We start from the raw sequence: 24,314 nt of genomic DNA, 5'->3' as shown, positions 1-24,314 counted from the left end.
TGTAAATTAGGGGTTTTACACTTATTTTCTCTTTAAAAACATGTATTCAGACTCCTAAGAGGGCTCAAATAAGATAAGAAAGGCAAATAAGATTGGGGCATAGGATGAAGGTAAGTAGATATAGAAGGAGAAAGATAAATGAAGGCTGCAGAACAATAAGTTGATAGAAGCCAAGACATGTGGGATTACAGTCTGTGTCAAAGGTAAAAAGTTAACGGCCTTGGGTGGATGGTAGTAAGACCCAGATAAAAGGATGGACTGTCTAAACCTCTAGTTCCTTCTTGCTGCCATCTGTAGCATATAAGAAGTATAGATTATTAGGACTTAAAAGAAGAATAATATCTCTCGATAGTGACAGGGTATATTAATGCCATTTATAAGGACCAGTTCTCAGAAAACTGTACCAAACTGAAAGGAAAATAAGGAGCGTGATACAATTAATCTACTGATAAATCTTGATACATTTATCAGAATTTTTTTTTAAAGATTTTATTTATTTGAGAGAGAGGCAGAGAAAGTGACAGGAGCAGGGAAGAGAGGGAGAAGCAGACTCCTCATTGAGCAGGGAACTGACATGGAGCCTGATCCCTTGACCCTGGGATCGTGACCTGAGCCAAAGGCAGACGCCTAACTGACTGAGCCACCCAGCTGCCCCTATCAGAATGTTTTTAAAGAGAGGACAGAATTTTTAAAGAGGTGATAATTAGAAACTTTTCTGTCACTTTAAGTAACATCAAACAGAAGGTAAGAAGACCTCAAAACTATAAAAACGTAAATATAACTGAATTTTCTAAGGCTTGGGAAATTGACATAAGTCATTCAAGCAATATAAGTTATTTAGTATATTGTTTCATTTTCATTGAATAGACAGATACTATGTTGTGTCAATCTAAAGCATCAAACAGTATTTCTATATAGATTGGCTATATATAATGGCTCTGACTATGCTGAAGACCTCTGTTTATTGTGCTTGTTTTTGTTAAGTCCCAGCAACCTCTGGAAGATCTTGATGCTCAGCTGAGAAGAACACTTAGTCCAGAGACTATTGCAGTGACAGCCACAGTTGGTGTAAGTTTTGAAAATCTTGACATCTTTCCATAATCACAGTAGATCATATTCCCAGAGCATACTGTAACCTATTAATACCAGAGTTAGAACTATTAATTCAGATTCTTTGCTTGTTCCAGCAAACAGAAATGAGGCAGTTGGATGTAAGATTAACAACTAACCCAGTGGCGTAACTGTGGAAAAGATTTCATTTATTTGAAAGATACTTTTCTTGTCTTACCTCTGGTTAGAATCATACCATAGATTGATTAGTCCTATGGATTTTGCTTTTATGCTTTGGAGGAAGCTGTACTCTTTAAGTTAAAAGTTTTAACTTCTTCATTTTAAGCTTGTGACGCAATGTTCTGATTAAAACTATTTTTCTATGAATATCGAAGTTATACTCTTAAGTATCCCATGAGAAAAATAAAGAAAACAATATAGAAACAACTCAGAATTTCTTCCTTTTAAAAATCTTTTTTTTATATCAGACTTCTTTTTAGGCTGAAAAAAAAAAATAGAAAGCTCCCTTGGACATAAGTGTTTCTTCACATATACTATATTTCTTTTGCCCTTTATAAAGACCAGAGGAAAGACAGCATGGCAGAAGTTTAAAGAGTGACTGAAGCTAAAGATTTTGTGGTATCTGTGTGTATGTTTTGCAGCCTGTGTCTGTGGTGGCTCCAACAGCAGTTACGGAAGCAGGAGCACAGCCTCAGAAGGATGGTGAGGAGCATCCTTCTTCCTCTTATGTTACCATTTCCAGTCCTCTCTATAATCAAGTATAGATAGGGATTACTGTTTCAAAGACTTTCTTAAGAATGTAGGTGTATTTGAGACAGTTTTTAAAAACACTTTCATATATTTCATAACTGAGGAGCATCAATACTAATATTTAGAACATGTCATATTAGCAAATTAATGAATCTTTTGTATTGTTTTTGTTTGTTTTCAAGGGGGGCATGCAAAGGTTAATGATAGTTTCTTGGAATAAGACCATTTGTTATTAGCTGAGCCAGATCCTTGCTAAGAGAGATGAGGAAATTCAGGCGTATTTTCAAAAGTTAATTTACCTTAACCTCTTGGCTTTTGTGACACTAGATAGAGATAGAGATAATCTTAAATAATATGGATGGTAGAAATACAAATGTAAGATTTTAATCAGTTTAAGCATTTTTACCTATTTCTGGAGTCTTTAAAATTGGCATGTTCATATATATAGTCTCTTTAGAAAGTCATATTTCCAACTAAATTTTGTAAAAATAATCCATACCAACAATTTAAAATTTTCATGAGCATGCGCTAGGTCATAACTTCATAATATCTAGTTCTTTTCTAAAGCTTTGTTGTGAATCTCTTATGACATCACCAGTTCCCCAGAAACTAGGAAATTTAAAGCTTTTATTTTCTGTCGCCTTTTCCCTTAGAACCATTTATTTTCAGAAGTGGAAATAATTCAGTGTGAGCTGTACTTATGTGATTTTGTAGAGCACTTGCTTAATATTTTTCCTTTTTATATAGTTTATCCATTTTCCTCACTACCACCTACATAGATCTATTTCCCTGTATAACTATTGATAAGATTTACTTGGAATGCTCAGCTTTCTTTCATCCTTAAATTCTAAATTTCACTTCAAACCTCTCTAAATTATTTTCAGTATAATTATATTCTGAATTAGCTTTTTCATTTTAAAAGAAGTGACTTGAAAATCAGTGGAACAGACCAGGAAAGCCTAGAAAGGGACAAACTGTAAGAGAATGTAGAATATGAAAAAGGTGGGCTTTCGTATCAGTGAGAAAGTGCTGGGATAGACAACTGGACAGCCATCTGGGGGAAAAATCAATCAATCAATCAATCAATCAATCACCAGTCTCAACCAAAATAAATTCCAAATGGATCGAAGATGGAAAATGGTATTGTAAAATAGTACTATAACAAAACATAAAAGGAATCTTTTTCTTCTCTTTTTTCTTTTTTTTTAACTGTTTAGAGCAGGGTCAACAAACTTTCTATAAAAGGCCAAGAAGTATGTATTTCAGGCTTTGCTGGCTGTATAGTCTCTGTTGCAGTTACTCAAATTTCCTATTATACCCCAAAAGCAGCATAGATGATACATGAATGAATGCGTTTTGCTCTGTAGTCTAAGATTGATTTACAGAAACAAGCTATGGGCCGAATTTGGTCCTTGATAATAATTTGCCGATCCCTGATAGAGAGGAAAGTGTTGTTATTACTACATTTAATACTCAGCCCAGAAGCAATAATAGATTCAAAATTTTCTGCATTGGAAAAAGTGCCATGAGGTCCAAATAATGAAAACCAGGGTTGGGGGGTATATTCGTATCACAAAAAAGACTAGTAAGTGATAGCATTTCTTACCTCTCACTGGTAAATTCAGAAGTTTAATAGTTACCAGTGACTTGATACAACCTCTTTGGAGATCAATTTAGTAATGTCTATTGAAGTTTTAAATGGGTATAATTCAGTATGTCCATTTTTAGGTATTTATTCCACAGATCTATAAGAAAATATTTGGTAGAGCACTTCTATAATAGCAGGTTCTGAAACCCTTAAATGTCCGTCAGCAGAAGTCTGCTTAAAATACGGTACATTTGCATACATAGAGCAGGCAGACAGACCTAAAACACTATGCAGCCATGAAAGAGAATGAGACCAATATGGAATGTTCTGTAAGATCTGTTGTTAAAATACCAAAATCAGTGTTGTATAAAATACAACTTACTAGTTGTATAAAATAAAGAAAATGCTGGTACATTATCTCCAGGAAAAAAAAGAACCTCAAACAAATGACTGTCCCTAGAGAGGAGGACCTAGGTGACTTTAAAGTTCAAAACCACTTATCAGTGATTCTGACACCTGTACTTTTTGTTCTAGGATTTTTCCTAAGTATTGCCTAAACCAGTTTGTCATAGTGATTTTCATTTAAAAATGGGTCTTTAATATCCTAGGTAAAATCTCATGCTTTCTCTTCATTTACTCATATCTATCTTTGAGTTAAAGAATAAGTAATTGAATTCTTACTGTCTGTTAACCATAGTTTTATAGTATCTCTTATGTTGTCCTTGCCTCAAACAATTTTCCTCACCTGATACATAGTTTTATTTTGCTATATTTCTGGCCTAAGGGAATGGAAGTTAGCTAAAAAGAGATGCTAATTTAAGTTCTTTTTCTCCTCCATGTACTTGTTTTAGTTTCTCAGATCGCAGAAGGTCCTGTCCTAGCAACTACTAGTTCAGGAACTGGTGTTTTTAAGATGGGACGATTTCAGGTAAGACAACTGCTTTTCCTTGCCTTGATTTCCTCTTTGGGGTGAATAGGTATATAATAAAATTATTACTTTGGGCCATAATTGCCAACTTAATGATATATCTTTTTTATAGCTCTGCATCGTTTTCCCCTTTTAAAAGTAATGCATGCAAAAATATATGTATATATATGCTGGGATCCTTGGCTGGCTCAGTCAGAAGAGCATGTGCCTCAGTCTTGGGGTCATGAGTTTGAGCCCCACGTTGGGGGAAGAGATTACTAAAAATAAGTAAATAAGTAGACTTTAAAAAATAATAATAGTACATGCCAATTAAAGAAAAAATAAAATACTTAGTATAGTACAGAAACAGTAAACTATCTGCCCATCCCCCCACCTCCCTTCCCCATCTAGGATTAGGAAGGTGTGTTTCCTTCCGTTCCTTTTCTGCACACATGTGTGTATCTACAATTGACCCTGCTACTTCTCTGAATGATATTTTGTGGCTTTTCCCCCCATCTTTTTTGTTTACCTAACTCATTCTCCTATTATTAGTCATTAGGTTGTTTCTGATTTTTCTAGTATAGTGAAATAACAGGAAACATTTTTGTATATAAAAACACTTTCCATGTTTAGGATAATTTTTTAGGATTAATTCCTGAAGTGAAAATACTGACTGTGCATCAAGTGATACCATATCATTATATTTTCCCAGCTGGTCCAACCAGTGAATTTTTCTTCTTCTTCTTTTTTTTTTTTTTTTTTTTTTTTTTATATTTTTTTTTTTTTTTTTTTTTTTTTTTTTTTTTTTTTTTTTTTTTTTTTTTTTTTTTTTTTTTTACTGTTTCACAACTGCTTTCCAGTTATTCTCAGGATAGCACTGGGAGTTGGGGATAGTAGTGGATCTCCTTCTAGTCCCATTTAGTTGTATTGATTCTTGAAGCTTAGTTTGCATTTAACATTTATTGGATTTAATCTTTGTAGTTGTCATATGCACAAGCAGCCTTCAAGATTCTATTCCCTGTTGTTATTTCTATTTCCACAAAGACATAAATGTAAGTCCTGTGTATAGCATGAGATATGAAAGTAAATTATTTACTTAATAAGCTTAGCGAGCCATGAGAATCTATATATCTAATCTATAAATCTCTGTACAGATACGTTGTTCTCTATAATGGTATTCCATTTATTTTCACAGTGAAGATGGAGGGACTTATATAAAGACATATTTTACATACATAAAGACTTAAGTAAAAAACATCCCAGCCTACTTACTGGGAAATAAAGTAATTCACTTTTTTAAGATTTTATTTTTTTAAGTAATCTCCACTACACCCACTGTGGGGCTTGAACTCAGAACCCCAAGATCAGGAGTGACATACTCTACCAACTGAGCCAGCTAAACACCCCTCAATTTTTTTTTTATGGTCCGTTTGAAAATTGGATATTGGAGACTTTTTTAATCTCAGTTTTGTCTCTTTCTGTCAGGTTTCCGTTGCAATGGATGATGTCCAAAAAGAGGGTAAAAATAAGTCAGAAGAAACAAAGTCTGTTCATTTTGAATCCAGTACTTCAGAGTCCTCAGTGCTATCAAGTAGTAGTCCAGAAAGTACGCTGGTGAAGGCAGAGCCTAATGGGATAACCATTCATGGCGTCTCATCAGATATGCCAGATAGTGCCCACAAAACTCCTGCCTCAGAAGCGAAGTCGGAAACTGGGCAGCCTACCAAAGTGGGACGTTTTCAGGTGACAACTACAGCAAACAAAGTAGGTCGTTTCTCTGTATCAAGAACTGAAGACAAGATCACTGAGGCAAAGAAAGAGGGACCAACAGCATCTCCTCCTTTTATGGATTTGGAACAAGGTGTTCTCCCTGCTGTGATACCAAAGAAAGAAAAGCCTGAACTGTCAGAGCCTTCACATCTGAATGGGCCATCTTATGACCTGGAGGCCGCCTTCCTTAGCAGGGATGTGGATGATGGTTCAGGTAGTCCACACTCCCCTCATCAGCTCAGCTCGAAGAGCCTGCCTATCCAGAATCTAAGTCAAAGCCTAAGTAATTCATTCAACTCCTCTTACATGAGTAGTGACAATGAGTCAGATATTGAAGATGAAGATTTAAAATTAGAGCTGCGAAGACTGCGAGAAAAGTAAGTATATTTTCTTCTGTGAAAGAATAATGGCAGAACTCTGTTAAGACCTAGCTCCTGGTGCCTAGATTAGTATTCTTTTCACTGCAATATGCTTATATCTCATTTCTTTTAAAGAGAGGGTAATACGCAAAAGCTAGTTATCTGAATGTAGTTCTCATTACGTCTCTTATAAGGACCCAGAGCATTTCTACTTCTAGAACTTCTTCACCTTTTGTTATTATATTTTTGTTTTTGTTAATAGCACTCTTTATCATTATTAACCTAATCTAATTTATTTACTAGTCTACCAAATGAATCCAGTAATGGCATTAGGATATAGATTATATTGGCAAATTTTATAGGTCATATTTGATCAACTGGATCAGAGTAGCAATTCAGTACTCCTGTGTATAGCCTCAAAAGTCAGGAAACCTTTTCTCCTAACACATCATCAACTGTTTGTTGGTGGTTAGGAGCCTGTCGGAATGAAGGCCAACAGTATGAGATGATGAACTAGAACTTCGAGGTAGTAGAAATTAGGTTAAGTATATTGGGGGGAAAATTCATGAGTAAGTAAATACTAAAATGGAGGTTAAAGAATATTTTATTAAATCTTAATTGAACGAAAGTGGTCATAACGTTTTTGAATTATGTTTGGTTATCTTTCATAGACATCTTAAAGAAATTCAAGACCTGCAGAGTCGCCAGAAGCATGAAATTGAATCTTTATATACCAAACTGGGAAAGGTTCCACCTGCTGTCATTATCCCCCCAGCTGCCCCTCTTTCAGGGAGAAGAAGGCGACCCACTAAAACCAAAGGCAGCAAATCTAGTCGCAGCAGTTCCTTGGGGAATAAAAGCCCCCAGCTTTCAGGTAAAAAGCCATGGACCAGGTTAGCCTTGGCTTTCCCATCTTTTGTTTCTGTCTTCAACTCTGTATGTAACCTATTGAACATTTGTTGTTTTTGTTAAATTTCAGAGGAGTTTGACTTTCCTAATATTCTTGCTTCCTTGACTTTTCCTCTCCCCCTGTTTATAGTACCTCTTTTCGTTGAGTCTGAGAAAGTAGACTGGATGAGTACAATGGCTTATTCCATTGTGATCCATATTACTATCTACTGGTAGTCATTTATGGTTGTCCTTAAAGATAAATAATTTAGCATTACCTGGTTACTCATATAACTCACATTTCACCAAACTCACAGGCAAATGGAAGAAAGTACACAGTTTCTTTAGTAAAGTTCAGGTAGATTTTTCCCTTCAGTGAACAAATTATTCATAATTGCAGCTGGAATGAATGTAAATTTCATATATGTCTTAGGTGGTACTTTTCTTGATTAAAGTTATTATTTCATTTATCTATATTGAAATAAACTTGCTAGTGGTTGTAATTAAAAAATAGTTATAGTATCTTGTAATGAACTATAGTTTGTCTGTTTTGTGATAGAATTTTTACCCTTCAGTGAAATTATGATAATGTTAACAGATAATTAGTTGAAAAGTGAAAAAAACTGAAATAAGTTTGTACCTGTATTTTCTCTCCAGATCTAATGTAAATATATGTTGGAAAGCAGTTGTAAACTTCTTAGCAGCTTTCCATTTCCTGGAAGCTTTCAGAAACCCAAACCTCTTCTCTGGCACGTTAGAACCAATTCAGTGGTGGAAATATGATTATAAGGGATATTGGCTAATTGAGATCCTGATCCCAATTTTGACATACTTTTTCAGTGGCCTTCTATTCCACAAATTAGTAGGGAGCAGACACATTCATCAATTTCAAGACAGTTGCCTAGGGAATAAAAGCCACCTGCCACAAAATAATTTTAAATATGCATTACTCTGTAGTCACTTGCATCAGTTTTGACACCACTTCTGTACTCGATCTGACACATACTTGGGAAAAAGACTAAAAAGAGACTACCTACCAAACTTGTTGATGTCATGCTGCAACTCACTGTTTTATAATAGCGTTTAGGAAAGTGATCATGGAATTCTCTCATACCCACTGAATGATCTACTCACCTGAGACTTGGGAACCTTTTAGGTCATCTAAAGCTACCTATATCCCTATCGCCTGTTGATTCTCATGTCATTCCTCAGTTCCCCTCCCATGAGGGAGGCCTTTTTTCTTTCATCAGTTACAGCTTCTGACTTGTGATTAGTCACTTAGTGGGACACAGTGGAGGAATGAGAATAGTGCCTATTCTCTAGGCACTGGGAAAGCTGTACATGTTTCCTCATGCCGCTTTATCTTTTGGCAGGTAACCTGTCTGGTCAGAGTGCTGCTTCAGTTTTGCACCCCCAGCAGACCCTCCACCCTCCTGGCAATATCCCAGAGACTGGGCAGAATCAGCTGTTACAGCCCCTTAAGCCATCTCCCTCCAGTGACAACCTCTATTCAGCCTTTACCAGTGATGGTGCCATTTCAGTACCAAGCCTTTCTGCTCCAGGTCAAGGTAAGCAGTCAAAGCAACCTTCAGCTTCTAAAAACTGCCATATCTGTGGCAAACGCCTGAAGAGTAACCTATTGTTAAGGTCAGTTGGAAAAGCAGCTGACCAGAACACAGCCTGTCTGTTGTACATTTATGGATCTTGAGCTGGAAGGGGAAGTTGGGTAATGATTAGATTAGGTGAACTCACTGCTCTTGTCAGATGAAATCACTTTTTTCAAAGGATTATAGCAGAAAGTTACATTTGTGACTTAGATGAGGACTTTAACCAAATTAACAGCTCATTTGGGATTTGGAGCGTACACTTTAAAATACTAGACCGAGATTTCCTGAACCAAAATCAAAGAAGTTTTAGCAGTTTCTGAAAGCTGTTTTCTTAGCCAGTGCAGACTTTTTAAACTTTTAAGTATGGGAGTAGCATACTAAGATAAATAGCCCTACAATTCAGGTATTTATCTGTAAACAGCTTCCTAAATATAGTTTTACTTATTAATGATCATTCGAAACATTCCTGTAGAGGAGAGAGCTGCTAGCAATAGTAGGATGACAGTTGGAATGACGTAGGTATCTGGGTGGAAAAGAGTAGGGAAAGATACAGGTAACTCGCCTAGGGGCTTTTGCCACAATATCACAGGAATCAAAGACTAGTGTGTCTCTTCACAAAATGAATGTATTTGCTTGCTTAGGAGTGCAGACTAGCTGGCATTATTCCCACTGGGAGGAGCTTCAGCATTTGGCAGAGGGAGGGCACTGAGACCTGGTATTTTCTGTCCTAGATATCTGACCTTTCCCTGGAAGCTTGTTCTTCTGTGTGCCATCTTAGCGCATTTCACCACTCCGGCCTCGAGTTTCTAACATCTTGTAGTTGTGTTCTGTCTCTTCTCTCTCTGCTCTTCCCTGTTTCCCCTCTCACAGGCTGTGCGAAGTTTAACTGTGCATCTGAACAGGTGACATTCAAACCTGGTGGCAGGAGGACCCGATTTCTGAGTACGCCCTGCTTGGCTCTTTGTGTGTAACACCTTTACTCCTTCCTCGTCCTTGTTTTTCTGCTGCTTGGATCTGATGTTTCATGCAGTCCATTTTCATTTGTCTCTTTGTATATCATCTACTCAGTGGCTTGGCTGAACTACTGTTGCCATCAGAAGTTTGAGTCTCTGTTAGTTATGATTAAAGATACAGAGATAATAATAGGTTTCTATAAACTTTAAAAAAAACTTTCTGGTAGAAGTGCTTCTTCAGAGGTCCGTGACAGAGAAAAGGTGGTAATGCTGTAGAGACTGCTGGCTCACTTGGAGTAAGTGAAAACTGACGTCCCTAGTCCCTTCCGTCCCTGCTCTGGCACTGGAAGTAACAGAGAGCTTCTTGACCACTGATACACTTAGATCCTGGCACCAGGGGAGACACCCTTTTTTTTTTTTTAATTCTTTTTCCGAGTAGATTGAAATCTTTTTTTCTTCTCAGTTAAGCCTAACCATCTCTCAGTTGAAATGACGCTAGAATCTCTGCATTGGATCCTTTCACTCCCCTGCGCCCACCCTCTAAGTCCGTAAAACCCGCACTTCCAAAAGGGTTTCTGTATAGTTATTCTGATTAAGCATTTATTCTTTAAAGGACCAAAGCCCAGCACCTGCCAGTGAAAATGGTCTTTAAAGCATGATTGCTAGGATTTCCCAGCTCTCTTGTTAAAAGTGAGGTGCAATAGCAGATCACCCAGCTTTCTCAGCCTGTCATCCCAAAGGTGAAATGAAGATGATGCCTGTCTCTTAGGGCTGTTGTACAAATCAAATAAGATCACATGCGCAAACACAGGCAGCACTTGGGAAGCATGTGTCATTTCCTTCTGATCAGCCAGTGCCTACCTGGCACATGGTAGGCAGTCAGTAAATGTGTATTGAAATAAAAATTTGAAAAACGAAAACAAGACTCAGGTAGAAAACCTTTATTAGAGTTTGGTTAAAGATCTTTGTTGAGGCCTCAAACTTCTGATGTGGTTATTGAAGTGCTTTTTAAATGCATGTGCAAAGGTCATCACTGTTCTGAGTGTGGTTCACAGGTCCTTGGGCCTCACGTATCACCAGTCCAGGACTACTGAACAGAGGTGGAAGGTGTTATCCAATTTGGTAGCTTTCCAAAGCATGTATGGTTTTTGGGTACTCAGCTGGGTAACTTTTCTGGTTAGACCAGGCTGGACTGAGCATGTTAGCACCTTGACACTTAAGTAAGCATTTAATTTCTACGTCCAGCTAGCAAGATGAAAAGAGTTCAATAGTAGGAGACAAGTGTTGTAAAGTAGGATGTAACATGTCAGGCCTATATTATACAGCCTGAGATGTCTAAGAGGGAAGAAAGAGAACCAAGACTTTTTTGCGAAGCATAATGTGAGAGATACACTTGAGATTAATTAATTAATTAAATTCTCACACACTCTTAAAGGTAGGTGGTGGCACACTTGTAACATCAAATGAAAGTGGCTAGAAATATTAAATCTTATCACTTCCTTTTGGGTCTAAAAAAAGAGACCCTACTTCTGTTGAAGGCACTTGAGTATACATCATACAAGCCTTGGTGAACAAATTTGCAGGAGGCAGATTTAAAGCAAATATGGAAGGGAAAACAGGTATTTAACAGAGGTGGGATGTTTCTAGTTTTAGATGCGTTATTCTGTGCTCTCAAAATAGATTATGGTTTGGAAGCACGGCTTGGCTTAATGCTTTATTTATGTTGAAAAGTTGCTCGTTTTCCAGCTACTTTTAAAGATTTCTGGAGGGGAAGCGGTTAGTGTGTATGTCTAGGATTTGGAAATGTATCATCCAGTTTAAATTGACTCAAAACTATAATGGTGGTACTGTCAGTCTACTGGGGTAGAATTGCTAATGCATTTAATCAGGTGCTTTTTAACAACCCAGCAGGAGAAACAGAAAGTGGGACAGGGTCAGTGGAAAGACTGCTTGGGTATTTGCAATTCAAGCAGTAAGACCTGAGAGACTGGAGTTCCTCTCCCATCCCAGAACCTTAGTGCAGAGCATTACTCTTAGATCCAAAATTGGGTATGGAAGCTCTGCTGTCAGCCAGGTACCTCCGTTCTTCAGACACCCATGTTACAACTACGTAAGATGCATCCATAGAACTTTACCTGTGGCAGGAGCTCCAAGGTCCCACCAGTCTGTCTCTCTCTCTGCTTTCTCTTGCTGGGACTTTGTGTGCTATTTGGAGATTCTAAAGATTTCTAATATTTTACATTGATGTTTCTTTATCTTTAACACGTTGCTCTCTCTTTGTGCTTCAGGGAAGATGGTGAAAAAAGTCTGTCCTTGCAACCAGCTCTGTAGTAATTATCTTTTCTTTCTCTTACTTTTTGGTCCTTGATTGCAAAGCGTGTTATCCATGAGTTCTTGGAACCCTGAAGCTTCACAACGTCCTCATTCCCATTTTCCATCTATCTAGTTCTGCACCCTTTTCTAAGATTTTTTTTTAACATGCTTAATTGCTGACCACTGGCAGATTAAGAAATCACCTCATAGTCTGCTCTCATGTGATGACCCTCTGTGAGTCTGGCTTTGTGACAATTACGGGTTGATAGCCCATGATATATAGAGAGATCAGGGATGCCTGGCTCTTTGGGGAAAGGGAGTCCTTTAGTCAGCAGGTCCATGCCAGCCACTTTTCCGCCCACTGGGAAGTCAGCACTGATCCAAACACGGAAAAATCCACATCCACAAATCATAGTGGGAGACATCTGGTGGATTGGTGAAGAGAGAAGCACTACTTTATAGAGTTGGCTTCTTAGACTGGTGGCTTCTCATTAAAGTGCAGACAGTTCAACTACCCAACCGGCCACGTAGAGGGTCAGTCAGAAAACTCTGTATATTTGGCGTATTGGGCAATTAGCTGTGACTCAGAGTAAATTATTGTTCCTAGGATCTGGAGGTGTGGGGTGTGGGGTGTGGGAAATGTATTATGGCAGGAAAAAATTTAAAAATGGATTTTGGGTAGTAAAACATAGACTACTGCTTAGAGCTTTGCAGCAGAACTGAGAAAGGTTTCAAGGTTACCTCTCTCTGGAAGGGAGTCAGCGTTCTCAGAAATACCTGCATTGCAAGTAGTGTTCTTAACCCATTTACTGCTAAGATGGACTAAATGCGCTAAACGTACTATCCATTCTCCTAGCTTTCATAGTCAAGTCAGCTGTTGCCAGGCGTTCATTTCTGGTCAGAGAGAGACGTGTTTATTTCCTTTAATGGGAAAGCCTGTTTTCACAAAGCAGAATAAAAAGGTTAACTGTATGGTTGATCCCTCCCCCATCGTGGTCTATAAACCCCACTTCAGAATCCAGTCCTGTGTAAGACAGATTAAAATGAAAAATGAAATTTGGTTATAAAGGAGCCTCACGGCATCAGAGGCGACTAGAGAGGTGTGACGCCCAGCACGGCTCCTCGCGAACGAGCAGTGTTCGCCTCTACTGAGCTGCTTAGATTTCGCTTTTACCAGTTCTGCTCACTTGTGATTGTTTGTGGTTTTCATTTGGATTGTCTCACTCATCATCAAGCTCACCAAGCAGTTATTATTCAAACAGGAAGAGAGTCCTCATGCATGTGGCATGCTTGCTTTCTGGATTTTATCACTATCACAACTGCCACCCTCACTGCTTGCGCTTCTCCCTCTCTCCTTCCCCACCATGGTCTGTCTTGCTTTTCAAGGTAGGCTGTTTCCTGTGCTTTTATCCTTTTCCACTTGGGTCTCCTGTACCGGAGGGGAACTGACACTTCCCTTCACGCTGTCTGTGCAGTCGCTATCCCCTTGTGGCTCCAGTGGGCACTAAGAAGTAAGCTAATACACACGCTGCAGTAGATCCATGTCTTGCCTTGGTGGTAAGAAGCATGTGACCGTCCTCACTCTGCGGCTTCACCTCAGAATTAGCTGTTACTCTAATGCAGACATGCTTGTATGTGCCGTTCCCAAGGTGGTGGGGTATAAACTTGACGTGAGGCCCGTGAACGGATTATCTAGGGCTTTTATGTGGCAGAGTTGCTTCGGGGCATGCCGCTGTGCTCTGGTGCTGCGTGGACCTGGAAAGCAGGAATATGTATGCATTTCTTTGAGCCCCCAGCATTACTTGGATATCTGAAGGCCTAGCAGCTCACAACTTACCTTAGTAGCTTTTATTTATTCTGCAGGAAATGTGAGATCTGGTAAGAAAGTGGGGGGTGAGGGAAGAAAAACAAGATCCTGACTTTTCTTTCCCTCTTCCCTAAAACTTGCCTCTTCGAATAATCTTCAGTGTGCCCTCCAGCAGAGCCGAAATCAGGCAGGACACAGACCCCTTCTTCCTTTCTCATCGAACCATAGAAATAGAATTCCTTCATCATAACCTCAAAGCTTCCTCCTTCCCTTTGCACTCCTACCTCAGCTGAATGTTCCTGTTGCTTCCACTTGCGAGTGCTTGCTCTTCTGGGAAGCGGGGGAGGGGTGAGAATTCATGAACCAATTGAAACTGAGGTCATCTTCAGGAAAACCATGTCTTCCTGCAGTTGAACGATTCAGGCACTGCAGAGAATCTTCCTCAGGCGTAATCTTGGTTCTTAACTCATAGGCAAATGGGAGAGGTTGAAGCCTTCATTCCGCCCGAGTTCATGTTTATGAATTTGTGTGTGTGGGTCCAGGTGAAAAAGGTTTTTGAACAGAGCATGCTATCTTTCCTATCGCTTCTTTCTGTTAAAGAATGGCTGATGATCGTGGCATAGTATCCACATGGTTTGGGAACCCCATCTTTTCCCGGGCCAGGCAATCTACCTTTGCATTCCTTTAACTCCTGCTTTTAACCCTGCCTCAGGGCTCAAGAAATCATCATCTTTTGCCCTGCATTCTGCAGCATTCTAGAGCCTCACTGACCTTAGCGCACCTCCCTCATCAGCGTGATGCTGGGAATGGGGTGCTGAAAGTGAGTTTCAGTGCGCTGAAATACCATGTGAGTGGGCTAAAAGCAGTCCCCAGCCTTTGTGTCTGCCCTCATCCGGAGTTTTTAGCTTCATCTGCCACAACTCCTAAAGAGAATCTGTTTTCATTACCCTGTTACTTATGTCAGAACATGTGGCCAGACAAACCCTTGAACCCTTCCCCTCTTGCATGCCTTCCCAGCTTATCCTCTCCTCATTCAGTGGCTTGCCATTCATCGTCCTGTGAAGTTTTCCCTCTTTCTGAAGTTCTAACCCAAGCTCCTTTTAATGGTTGTATTCTGTTGCTTCGTCTAATTCTAGGGACCAGCAGCACAAACACCGTTGGGGGAACAGTGAACAGCCAAGCCGCCCAAGCTCAGCCTCCTACCATGACGTCCAGCAGGAAGGGCACATTCACAGATGACCTGCACAAGCTGGTAGACAATTGGGCCCGAGATGCCATGAATCTTTCAGGCAGGAGAGGAAGCAAAGGACACATGAATTACGAGGCAAGTCTTCTCTTTTTGTCATTTCCCTAATCTAGCAGAGTATCACTTAGCACACACCTGAAGCAGAGGTGATAACAACTACCTAACTAGTGCTTAGCATTCCATGTAGTAGCCTTCTTTAGCAGCTCAGAAATTCTAACACCCAGTTACCCTTTTGTCTTTGAATCCCTAGCTCCCTGTTTGTCAACTCAGTTTTTTCTCCCCTTTTCTCTTACCACCCTGAATTGCATACATACATATATATATATATATATATATATATATATACACACACACATGCACGTGACTCTGCCCACTTCCAAGCATGGTAGTTATTCTACCCTTATTTGGCAAGTGTAAAGAGACAGTAACTGTGAAAGGTTTGATTTTGGTTTTACTATGCCCTGTAAGGTTCGAACAGCCCCAGTTTGAGAATTAGATTTGGTACCACCCATTTCCCCTCTGGGTTATACCCACACCAAACTTGACATGCAGTTGTTTTGTTTTCAGGGCCCTGGAATGGCAAGGAAGTTCTCTGCACCTGGTCAGCTGTGCATCTCCATGACCTCAAATTTGGGTGGTTCTGCCCCCATCTCTGCAGCATCAGCTACCTCTCTAGGTCACTTCACCAAGTCTATGTGCCCCCCACAGCAGTACGGTTTTCCAGCTCCCCCCTTTGGCACTCAGTGGAGTGGGACAGGTGGCCCGGCACCACAGCCGCTTGGCCAGTTCCAGCCTGTGGGAACTGCCTCCTTACAGAATTTCAACATCAGCAATTTGCAGAAGTCCATCAGCAACCCCCCAGGTTCCAACCTGCGGACCACTTAGACCTAGAGACATTAACTGAGTAGATTTGGGGGCAGGAGATGGAATGCTGAAGGGTGGGTGGGAGGGGGGGAAATGGGAAAGTAGCCTATATACTAACTACTAGTGCTGCATTTAACTGGTTATTTTTTGCCAGAAAGGAATGTTTTTAATACCGCTTAGAGCCCTCAGAATTGAGACTGTCCCTCCCCTTTCACCATTTATTGGAGTGGAAAAAGAAGAAAAGAGCAGCTTTCTTGTGATGGGGCGGCTTCAAACTATGCTTTCCTGTTTCTCTACACCCAATAGTTAGGGCAAGAAAAGAGAATCATTTATCAGAAAGCAACAAGAGAGCTCAGTGGAAAACCAAACCCATCTGTATTTTCAAATGGGTGGAGCTCTTAATTTTGGTACCCACCCCAAATCCCTTATTCCCTCAAGAATCTAAACCACAAGACAAAACAAACAAACAAAAAAACTATTGGGCTCTCTCCTACCCTGTTCCCCCTCCTTTTTTCCTTTCTTTGTTTCTACTTTTGTTTCTTTCTTTCTTTTTGGTTTAGAACCCAGTGAAAAACACCAAGGGACTGAGGTTTCAACCCTTTCTTATAATAGGTCATTAGTGCTTTAAGCAAATGATATTAGCAGCTTTGACTGCAGCATTAGCAATTAGGAAAAAAAATTAAGTCCCCTGCGGACATGTAACTTTGCCATCAGTTTTGATGTGGAAACACTGTGATATATAAATGTTGTTGGACAACAGTAGTTTTAAGAGTAAAATATGAAAGGTTTAAAAAGTTGGAGAAAAAAAAAAAAAAGCAAGCTCTGTCCTTTACTTATTGAGACACTTTAGCTTTTTCCTTTGTATTTCCATTGTAGTAGATAAATAAATGTGAATGTAAGATTATATAAATTACTGTACTTGAATACTTCTGTTCTCCCAGTATTGCTTGCTGGATATTTTAGTGCCTTGGACTTCTACTGCTTCTGCCATTAGCACCAACTTCTCATCAGACCCCAGGTCAGCAGAGGGCATATGGAAGGATATTAGGTCCATGTGACCCCAGCAGAGGATTATGCCAAAGGGAAACTGAGTGTTTTGTTGTTTGTTTTGTTTTGTTTTTAAGTCATTCAGTTTTGTCTAGAGCAGGTGTAAGATGAGCAGGGTGAGAAGTTAAGTTGACATCAGTGGTTGAAAGCAGAAAGTTCCTGTTTCAAGAACAGTAAGGAGGGGTGTGGTAACAAAATTGAGCAATTTAAAAGATTAAGGGTGGTGTGTGATAAATGAAAGAAAGACTAAGAACAGGAGAACAGACTTGTCAGGAAGCTGTGTGCTGCCTGGCCCACGGGGTGCCATGAGCCTTACTTAATCGTCAGGCTTGACAGATAAGACCTAGTGGAAATGGCTGAATAGAAAGGGAAGGGGTGGGGGCTACTTTTTAAGTTGGGAAACGTTGATAGTGGAAAGTCACCGATGGAGAAAGATGCTCTAAGAAAAACTTTGCTTTCCTCTTGTTGCAAATATATCATGCATTTCTCAGCTTGGGGTACTGTATTTTGTGGAAAGTGGACCCACATCTGAATTAAGCATCATAAGACAGAGTGCTTATTCCTATTCATTTCCTGTGTGATGTCCAGATGGTTGCAGGATCATACATCTGTTGTGCCACCTCTGTGTCTAGAACTGCAGCTGATATTCTCACATTCTCATATAAACAAATACTGCCCTGCAACCAATCAGTATTATGTAGTGCTACGCCTAGTTGTAATGGGCAGTTCTGTTATTTTCAGAGCTTTCAGGAAATAACTCTCCTAAATTGGCTATGTCTGGGATCTCTTATCTGTGAAGATGCAGAAAGAAGCTAGGACTCCTCATTTTTTGGGTGCTTCTTCTCTTGAGTCTTGAGTTGGGAAGTTAACACATTTCCAGTCTCTTACCCACCTCAACAGCACATCCTAGGAATCACCACAATAAGGGGAGCCTGCTTGGCTGTCCTATCCTGTTGTTCCTTCGTGGGCCCTGTTTTCGTCAGTAAGTTAGCCTAGGTCCCGGAGATGCACAGAACACTGAGAGTAGAAATGAAAAGGACAGGGGTTCCAAGCCCTGCTTCAAAGTTGTTTACTTATTTATTCTCTGCTTAAGATTCTTGGGGAGATGGGAAGAGTAAGGATAGAACAAAGAAGGTGCCAAGTAAATGAGAAACGGACCACCTAAGATCAATGAAACCGTACTTTTTACTAGAGGAACGAGGGAACCAAATGCAGCACATTATTTTTTATTATTTTGGTTTAATTTTGAGATCTCTACACTTACACACAAAAAGTAAGAACTGGTTTTATTTACCGTTGATTTTTTTTTTCCCCTCCTGTGGATGAAGTAACTAAAGCCTAGAGGAATGAACTAGTGCTACTGAACTGTTTAAATTATTTTTGTGTTAATAGTACACTTTTGAGTATCTTTTTCCACATTACAAAAAATCTTTCTGAATTATAAATGTTTTCCTTACATTATTTAACAATGTACACTGTTTAAAAAAACAAATAAACTGAATTCAAACCTTGGGGGTTTCTCAGCAGCCGTTAATTGTACATTTTGCACTAACTCTGGGTGTGGCGCTTCTTGTAAGACTGCGCTTCGTGCTTCAGTTTGTTACCTTTGTAGACTTATTTAATGAAACCATTCAAATAAACCAAACTTGCTTTTGTTGAGCTGTGGGGTTTCATTTCCAGCAAATTCCTTTTTCATGATCTCATTAGCTCAGTTTTGAGTTGTGTACAGTTTATAACTGGATTCCTGATTCCGGGAACTTTTTTAAAGCAGCAGTTCTGAACTAAGATTACGCTTCAGAAAAGGGAGAGACTTTTTTCTGGGGGAAGAAAAAAGGTAAGGATGTCAAAACCAAAAGATGAACACATGACCAGATCCATGTAATGAGAGATACGATAAAGGGGAAATCACGGGAAGCTACAGCCTTTTCATCTTCCAAGGGAATAGAAATGGCTGACTGCCTTCCTGTACGTTAAAGGAGTTCCCTGCCTCGGGTTCATAGCTTCCCACAAATGGATCTGTGATCTAAAAATTAATAAAAGCCACAGCTTGAAGATTAAAGGCACAGCCCAAGATGCATCTTAAAAAGAACCTGCAAATTCATCATGGGGGCGGGGGGTTATGAAACATTTAAAACTATAAAAAAAGCCCAAGTTAAGATGGGTTATATCTCACATCTGAAATGGAGAAATACAAACACCCACTTGTGTCTTTTGTTACAAAGGAAAGAATTTATTTTGCTGTCTTAAAATGCCTTTTCTTTGGCCTTCAATCATTTCCTTGATCAGGAAAAAAACTGCAGGATAGTGACACCATAAACCGGTCAACGAGAGGTCATCACAGATGAAGACTGCAGCCAGGACTGATGCAAGGAGCTAAACGCCACTGCAGCTTCCGTTCTCAGGAGGCTACACAACACAGTGCGGACTACAGTAGGCCCGAGCCCCACGGTGAAAGAAGGCAGACGTTACAGTTCCATGTAGGCAGTTGTAAAAGTCGGTGCTTAGTAGCATGGCTTATGTTGCTTACAGGACAGGTAGCCACTGGGCATTCCTAAAATTTCTATACATACTAACACAGCAGCTTGGGAATAAATAGTGAAGAACCTCGAGAGCCAAAGAAAAGGTGGTCCATCTCCGAGCCTCCCCCTGCAGGGTGTGACAAGCTCTTTTAAAGCGTGGTTTTCTGACTGCTCAGCTTTATCTGCGGCAGACTCCACCAGTCAGGTCCTCTGGTTAGGTTGAAGCAAGGCAAATCCTTGGAAATAAAGCTCATTCCCTAGGAACGATGAACAGTTTTATGACCAAAAAGTAGTTTTTGAAAGTCCCTTTCTGACAAAGTCAAGGATGTGACCTGAGCCTCCATTAGGATGGATCCAATTTCCTTTTCTTCAAGTCCTGGTTCTTCCCAGTGATATCACAGTTTCCTACAGGAGAAAAAATAATTTAAATGTGGCTGCTGTTATTTTCCAAGTAAGAAAGAAACTGACAGCTAGGAATTTCTGAACTCTGTTAGTTAACAATCCTAACTTAAGCTAAAAAGCCAAGAATGAAAACTGTTACGAGGGCAGAGCCCTCCGTCAACGCTAGATCAAGTTGCAGTAGCCAAACGCGATGGGCCTACTTTAATGAGGAAAGCTCTTCATTCAGTTCGTGGTTAAGCTTCCTACTACTATCAAGGGTTACAAGGGGTTGCACCTCTAGTCAGGACCTCAAAGGAAAAGTTGTGGCTCAAACCAGTTACTTGTCATTTTTTTTTTTTTTTAAAGATTTTATTTATTTATTTGACAGAGATCACAAGTAGGCAGAGAGGCAGGCAGAGAATGAGAGGAGGAAGCAGGCTCCCCGCCGAGCAGAGAGCCCGATGTGGGGCTCGATCCCAGGACCCTGGGATCATGACCTGAGCCGAAGGCAGAGGCTTCAACCTGCTGAGCCACCCAGGCGCCCCTACTTGTCATTTTCTTAGACCGCTGTTCCTCTGGCATGACAGTACCCAACTTCTTCAAATAGAATATCATTCTTCCTTTAAAAGGCATAGACTCAAGCCCAAGTTCTTTTCATTTTTGTCCTAAACACTTCACTACCTGTTACATCTTGGTTGAGGTTGTGAGTCTGCAAACGCGAGGGTCCTGATTTTGCTTGTGGATTCTGGTGGCAGATGTTCTGTGGGGTCCTGTCCCAAGTCACCCTCTGGTTCTTCAGAGCTGGTGTAGCAGAGGTCTGGAGCAGTTCTGGTTTAGACAAGGGCCTGACATCACTGTCCCCTGCATCTGGATCCATATCCCACATTCCGAGACTGTCTGCAAGGACCAAGATCATGGGAAAATGCAGCATCGCCCAGTGTTTTCACATAAAGTGCTGGGGAAAGCTGGTCCTAAGAAATCCCACGTCACACGTGGACTGGGAGAGCTCCTGGCATTTCTCTTTCCCCTACCCCTGAAAGTACACTGGAGCTTCTCTTAGGTCAATAGAGGAGCCAAGTGTGTGTCCTCAGACCTGCCATCAGTCCATTGGGCTCCCTTTTCCCCCAAAACTTCATGGGACTATAAAACAGATAAAAATGAAGATTTTTTTTTTATGCCAAAAGTGCATGTCATAGGTACTTACTGTACTTACTGATCAATGCTTAAGTCATGCCCATAGCTCTTACCGACCTGTAAGGAAGTCTTTCTCTGCGAGTGGTTCAGAAACAGCAGTCACAGGGGTGCTGTGCGTCAGAGGAGGTGCTGGCAGTGCTGCCAGAGTCACTGGGGGGTGGGGGGTGGGGAAGACAAAGTCACAGAATCACTTAACCGTTGGAGAGAGCCTCAGAAGAGCGAAGCTGCTAGAGTCACACCAGTTTCTAGCACAGCCAGGAGCAGAGAAGATTCCTGATCCCGTCCCCGCCTACAGATCTACAAGACTAGAAAGACTGGATTCTTTTTTCTTCTCACCAAATTGGGGGACGGGGTGGAAGAGTTCATTTCTCCTTAAGCAGCAAAAATAGGTTATTATTAGAAGCTATCTCGTCCTTTCCCCCCCACCCCCAAAAAATCTTAAGCAGAAATTCAAAATCTAAAACCAATAGAAACTGCAGCTCTGGCTGTGGGAGGTCACTCCCCCGCAGCCTTCCTGCCAGGAGCTCCTGCAGTGGCTTGGAAGCTCAAGATCCAGAATAACCGTTACTATTAAGAACATCCCCACCACGATAAGTTTTCTTCCCCCTACACTAGTTTAAGCCTGTCAGTGCTGAGGGGAATATTAATGAACTAAATGCGAAGAAAGTCCTCTGAATCTTAGAGAGAAGCTGGGCAAAAGTCCAGCTGGTCTGGGATAAGCCCCTTCTTTGTTTCTACTCTGGGAAAGACAAAATAGTCTGTGCTACTACTAAGTTGTCTCGAATAAACTGAAGTTCAAGGATGAAGCTTGGCCAAAAGCCCCCATTATCCTCAAACCATTCCGCCTTCTCTTCACAGACCACTCTGAAAGGCTTTATTCTAGCAGACACGGCCAAAGTACCTGAGAGAAATGTTCTCTACCCTGAAATTTCTAGTTCTAGATTCTCTCAAAGGCCATTTCCTTCCCTTTAAAAAAAAAAAAAAAAAAAAAAAAAGGACGGTCTTGAAAAATGGGGAAATGATCTTAGGCGCTTAGACTCCTCTACCCTGCGCGGAACCCAAGAGAAGTCCTACTGCGGTCTGGTTCGGCCCCAACCCCTGCCCCCACCCTTCTCACACACCCTGAGTCTTCTTCTCAACCTCCCGAGCAGACAGTTGAAATTGCTGCTGCTTCTCCATTTGCTCCCGGAACTGCTGCTGCAGCTGCTTCTGCCGGAGCTTCCGCTGGTAGGTGGCCTCGCTCTCAGCGCCGGTCAGACTTGAGCATCGCGAGAGAACAAGCTGGGGTGATCCGGGGCCAGCGCAGCGAACAGCACCCAATGCGCCGGCGCGGGCGGTGAACCGGAAGGTACGTTCCACCCCGCCGGGAGGAGAGGAGAGGGAGAGAACCATGACCGTACCGGGAGACGCTGGCCTTCTCTTCCTGCCCCACAGCGTGCGGATCACCCGAGCGGTTCGGTCTGCAAGGAGATGTCACCTCCTGTGGTTTGGGCGACCCCAGAGCCACGTTCTGCCGGAAGCTGCTGTATCTCGCTTGTTCCACAGATGGTTCAAAATCTTGTCTTTTTGCTTTTGTTAAATCCACTTCAAGAGGCAACTAAGAAGGGCAGAAAGGGGGTAAGTAACTTCTTCCAGCCACACTTCCCCTTCCTTGTCCCTGTCTCAATGACCTAGATTCCTGAAAAATGGCATTTGACAGTCCCCCGATCCATCATTCCCTCTAGGTCCTGAGAAGCTCAGACATTGGATCCACACTTCACCTAGTATTTTTATTACAGTAAAACAATTTCATGTTCTACTTTACACCATTCTGTATTGATCAAGTTTTGATAAAAAGGAACCTTTATGATCCAGGGCAAATGGTTGATAAACCCTAATTTGAATCTCTCGTCAGCTGGATCAGTCTGACGCTATCTACTTTTTCACTCTTTTCATGGAAATGATCATATGTAATCTGTGGAGGCCTACCCCTTCTCTGCCCTTTCTCCTAGGACGTCCCCCTAAATACAACACTCATCACTGAAGAAGCCTCAGGTTGCTTCCAATGAGAGGAACAAGAAAACTTGCAAAGCCCGGATGCAGGGTGCTAGCAAAGGCTCCTGGGAAATCTCCCAACTTGGGGTCGTTCCTGCATCTCACCAAATGTGAGAACTAACGATACTTTATGGCACTGGGCACAGTGTTCTACTTCCAGGCCCTAAGCACTACAGAAACCCGGAGCTTTTCGCTTGGGAGAACTTCTCCCTCAATTCATATTGATAGAATAATTGAAAAGGAGAAATTGAGATGACCACATTTTGATAAAGATAACCTAAAAATGACAACTGTATCATGAAATTTCTTATCTACATTGGAAAGTAAATAAGTAGGTTAAAAATAAAGGAACTTGGGGCACCTGGCTGGCTTAGTTGGTAGGCTACTCTTGATCTCGGGGTCATGAGTTTGAGCCCCCATGTCGGGGGAAGAGATTAAAAATAATAGTAATATATTTAAAAAAAATAATAATAGTAATATATTTTTACTTAAAAAATAAAATAAATGAGCTTGTGCTACAAGGATGAGTACTGAGAACATTATGCTAAGTGAAATTAGGGCCAGTCACAAAAGGGCAAATATGTATGATTCCATTTATATGAAGTATGGACTTAGAGTAAAAAAGCAAGACAAAGTAGAATAGCGGTTGCCAGGGGCCGCGGGGAAGAGGAAGCAGGGAGCTATCGTTACAGTTTCAGTTTTACAAGAAAAGAATTATAGAGACGGATGGAGCTGATGACAAAGGTATTTACTACCGCTATCTGTATACCTAAAATGGTTAAGATGGTAAATTTGGGGTGGTTTTTTTTTTATCTTTGTTAAAGATTTTATTTACTTATTTGACAGAGAGAGAGAGAGAGAGCACAAGCAGGGGGAGCAGCAGGCAAAGCTTGGGACTTGATCCCAGCTTTGTGGGAATCTTGTGGAACTTGATCCCAGGACCCCGGGATCATGACCTGAGCTGAAGGCGGACACTTAACCGACTGAGCCACCCAGGCACCCCAGGATGGTAAATT

At 40.8% G+C, this 24,314-nt stretch overlaps 2 protein-coding genes across 7 annotated transcripts in view; one reads left to right on the top strand and one right to left on the bottom strand.

Annotated features, from left to right (window-relative positions):
• LOC111159801 (WNK lysine deficient protein kinase 1) overlaps positions 1-18,829 on the top strand; it is a 153,887-nt gene extending 135,058 nt beyond the window's left edge. For all 4 annotated transcript variants that reach the window (XM_022522416.1, XM_022522415.1, XM_022522414.1 and 1 more), the window contains 8 exons: positions 985-1,068; positions 1,713-1,773; positions 4,261-4,337; positions 5,802-6,463; positions 7,117-7,319; positions 8,707-8,901; positions 15,150-15,337; positions 15,827-18,829. In XM_022522416.1, coding sequence (XP_022378124.1) covers positions 985-1,068; positions 1,713-1,773; positions 4,261-4,337; positions 5,802-6,463; positions 7,117-7,319; positions 8,707-8,901; positions 15,150-15,337; positions 15,827-16,144 — 1,788 coding nt within the window. In that variant the 3' untranslated portion in view covers positions 16,145-18,829. The remainder of the gene's footprint in view (positions 1-984; positions 1,069-1,712; positions 1,774-4,260; positions 4,338-5,801; positions 6,464-7,116; positions 7,320-8,706; positions 8,902-15,149; positions 15,338-15,826) is intronic.
• LOC111159802 (RAD52 homolog, DNA repair protein) overlaps positions 16,679-24,314 on the bottom strand; it is a 40,489-nt gene continuing 32,853 nt past the window's right edge. For 2 of the 3 annotated variants that reach the window (XM_022522417.1, XM_022522418.1), the window contains exons 8-12: positions 22,665-22,861; positions 22,386-22,522; positions 21,322-21,414; positions 20,752-20,967; positions 16,679-20,094 (exon numbers count right to left, since the gene is read on the bottom strand). In XM_022522417.1, coding sequence (XP_022378125.1) covers positions 20,033-20,094; positions 20,752-20,967; positions 21,322-21,414; positions 22,386-22,522; positions 22,665-22,861 — 705 coding nt within the window. In that variant the 3' untranslated portion in view covers positions 16,679-20,032. The remainder of the gene's footprint in view (positions 20,095-20,751; positions 20,968-21,321; positions 21,415-22,385; positions 22,523-22,664; positions 22,862-24,314) is intronic. The other variant, XM_022522419.1, reaches the window with a different exon arrangement.

Source organism: Enhydra lutris, unplaced genomic scaffold (genome assembly GCF_002288905.1).
Source record: "Enhydra lutris kenyoni isolate GAN:26980312 unplaced genomic scaffold, ASM228890v2 scaffoldscaffold69, whole genome shotgun sequence".
Taxonomy (NCBI): domain Eukaryota; kingdom Metazoa; phylum Chordata; class Mammalia; order Carnivora; family Mustelidae; genus Enhydra; species Enhydra lutris.
Note: the sequence above shows the minus strand (reverse complement) of the source record. Positions and strands in the feature narration are given on the sequence as shown.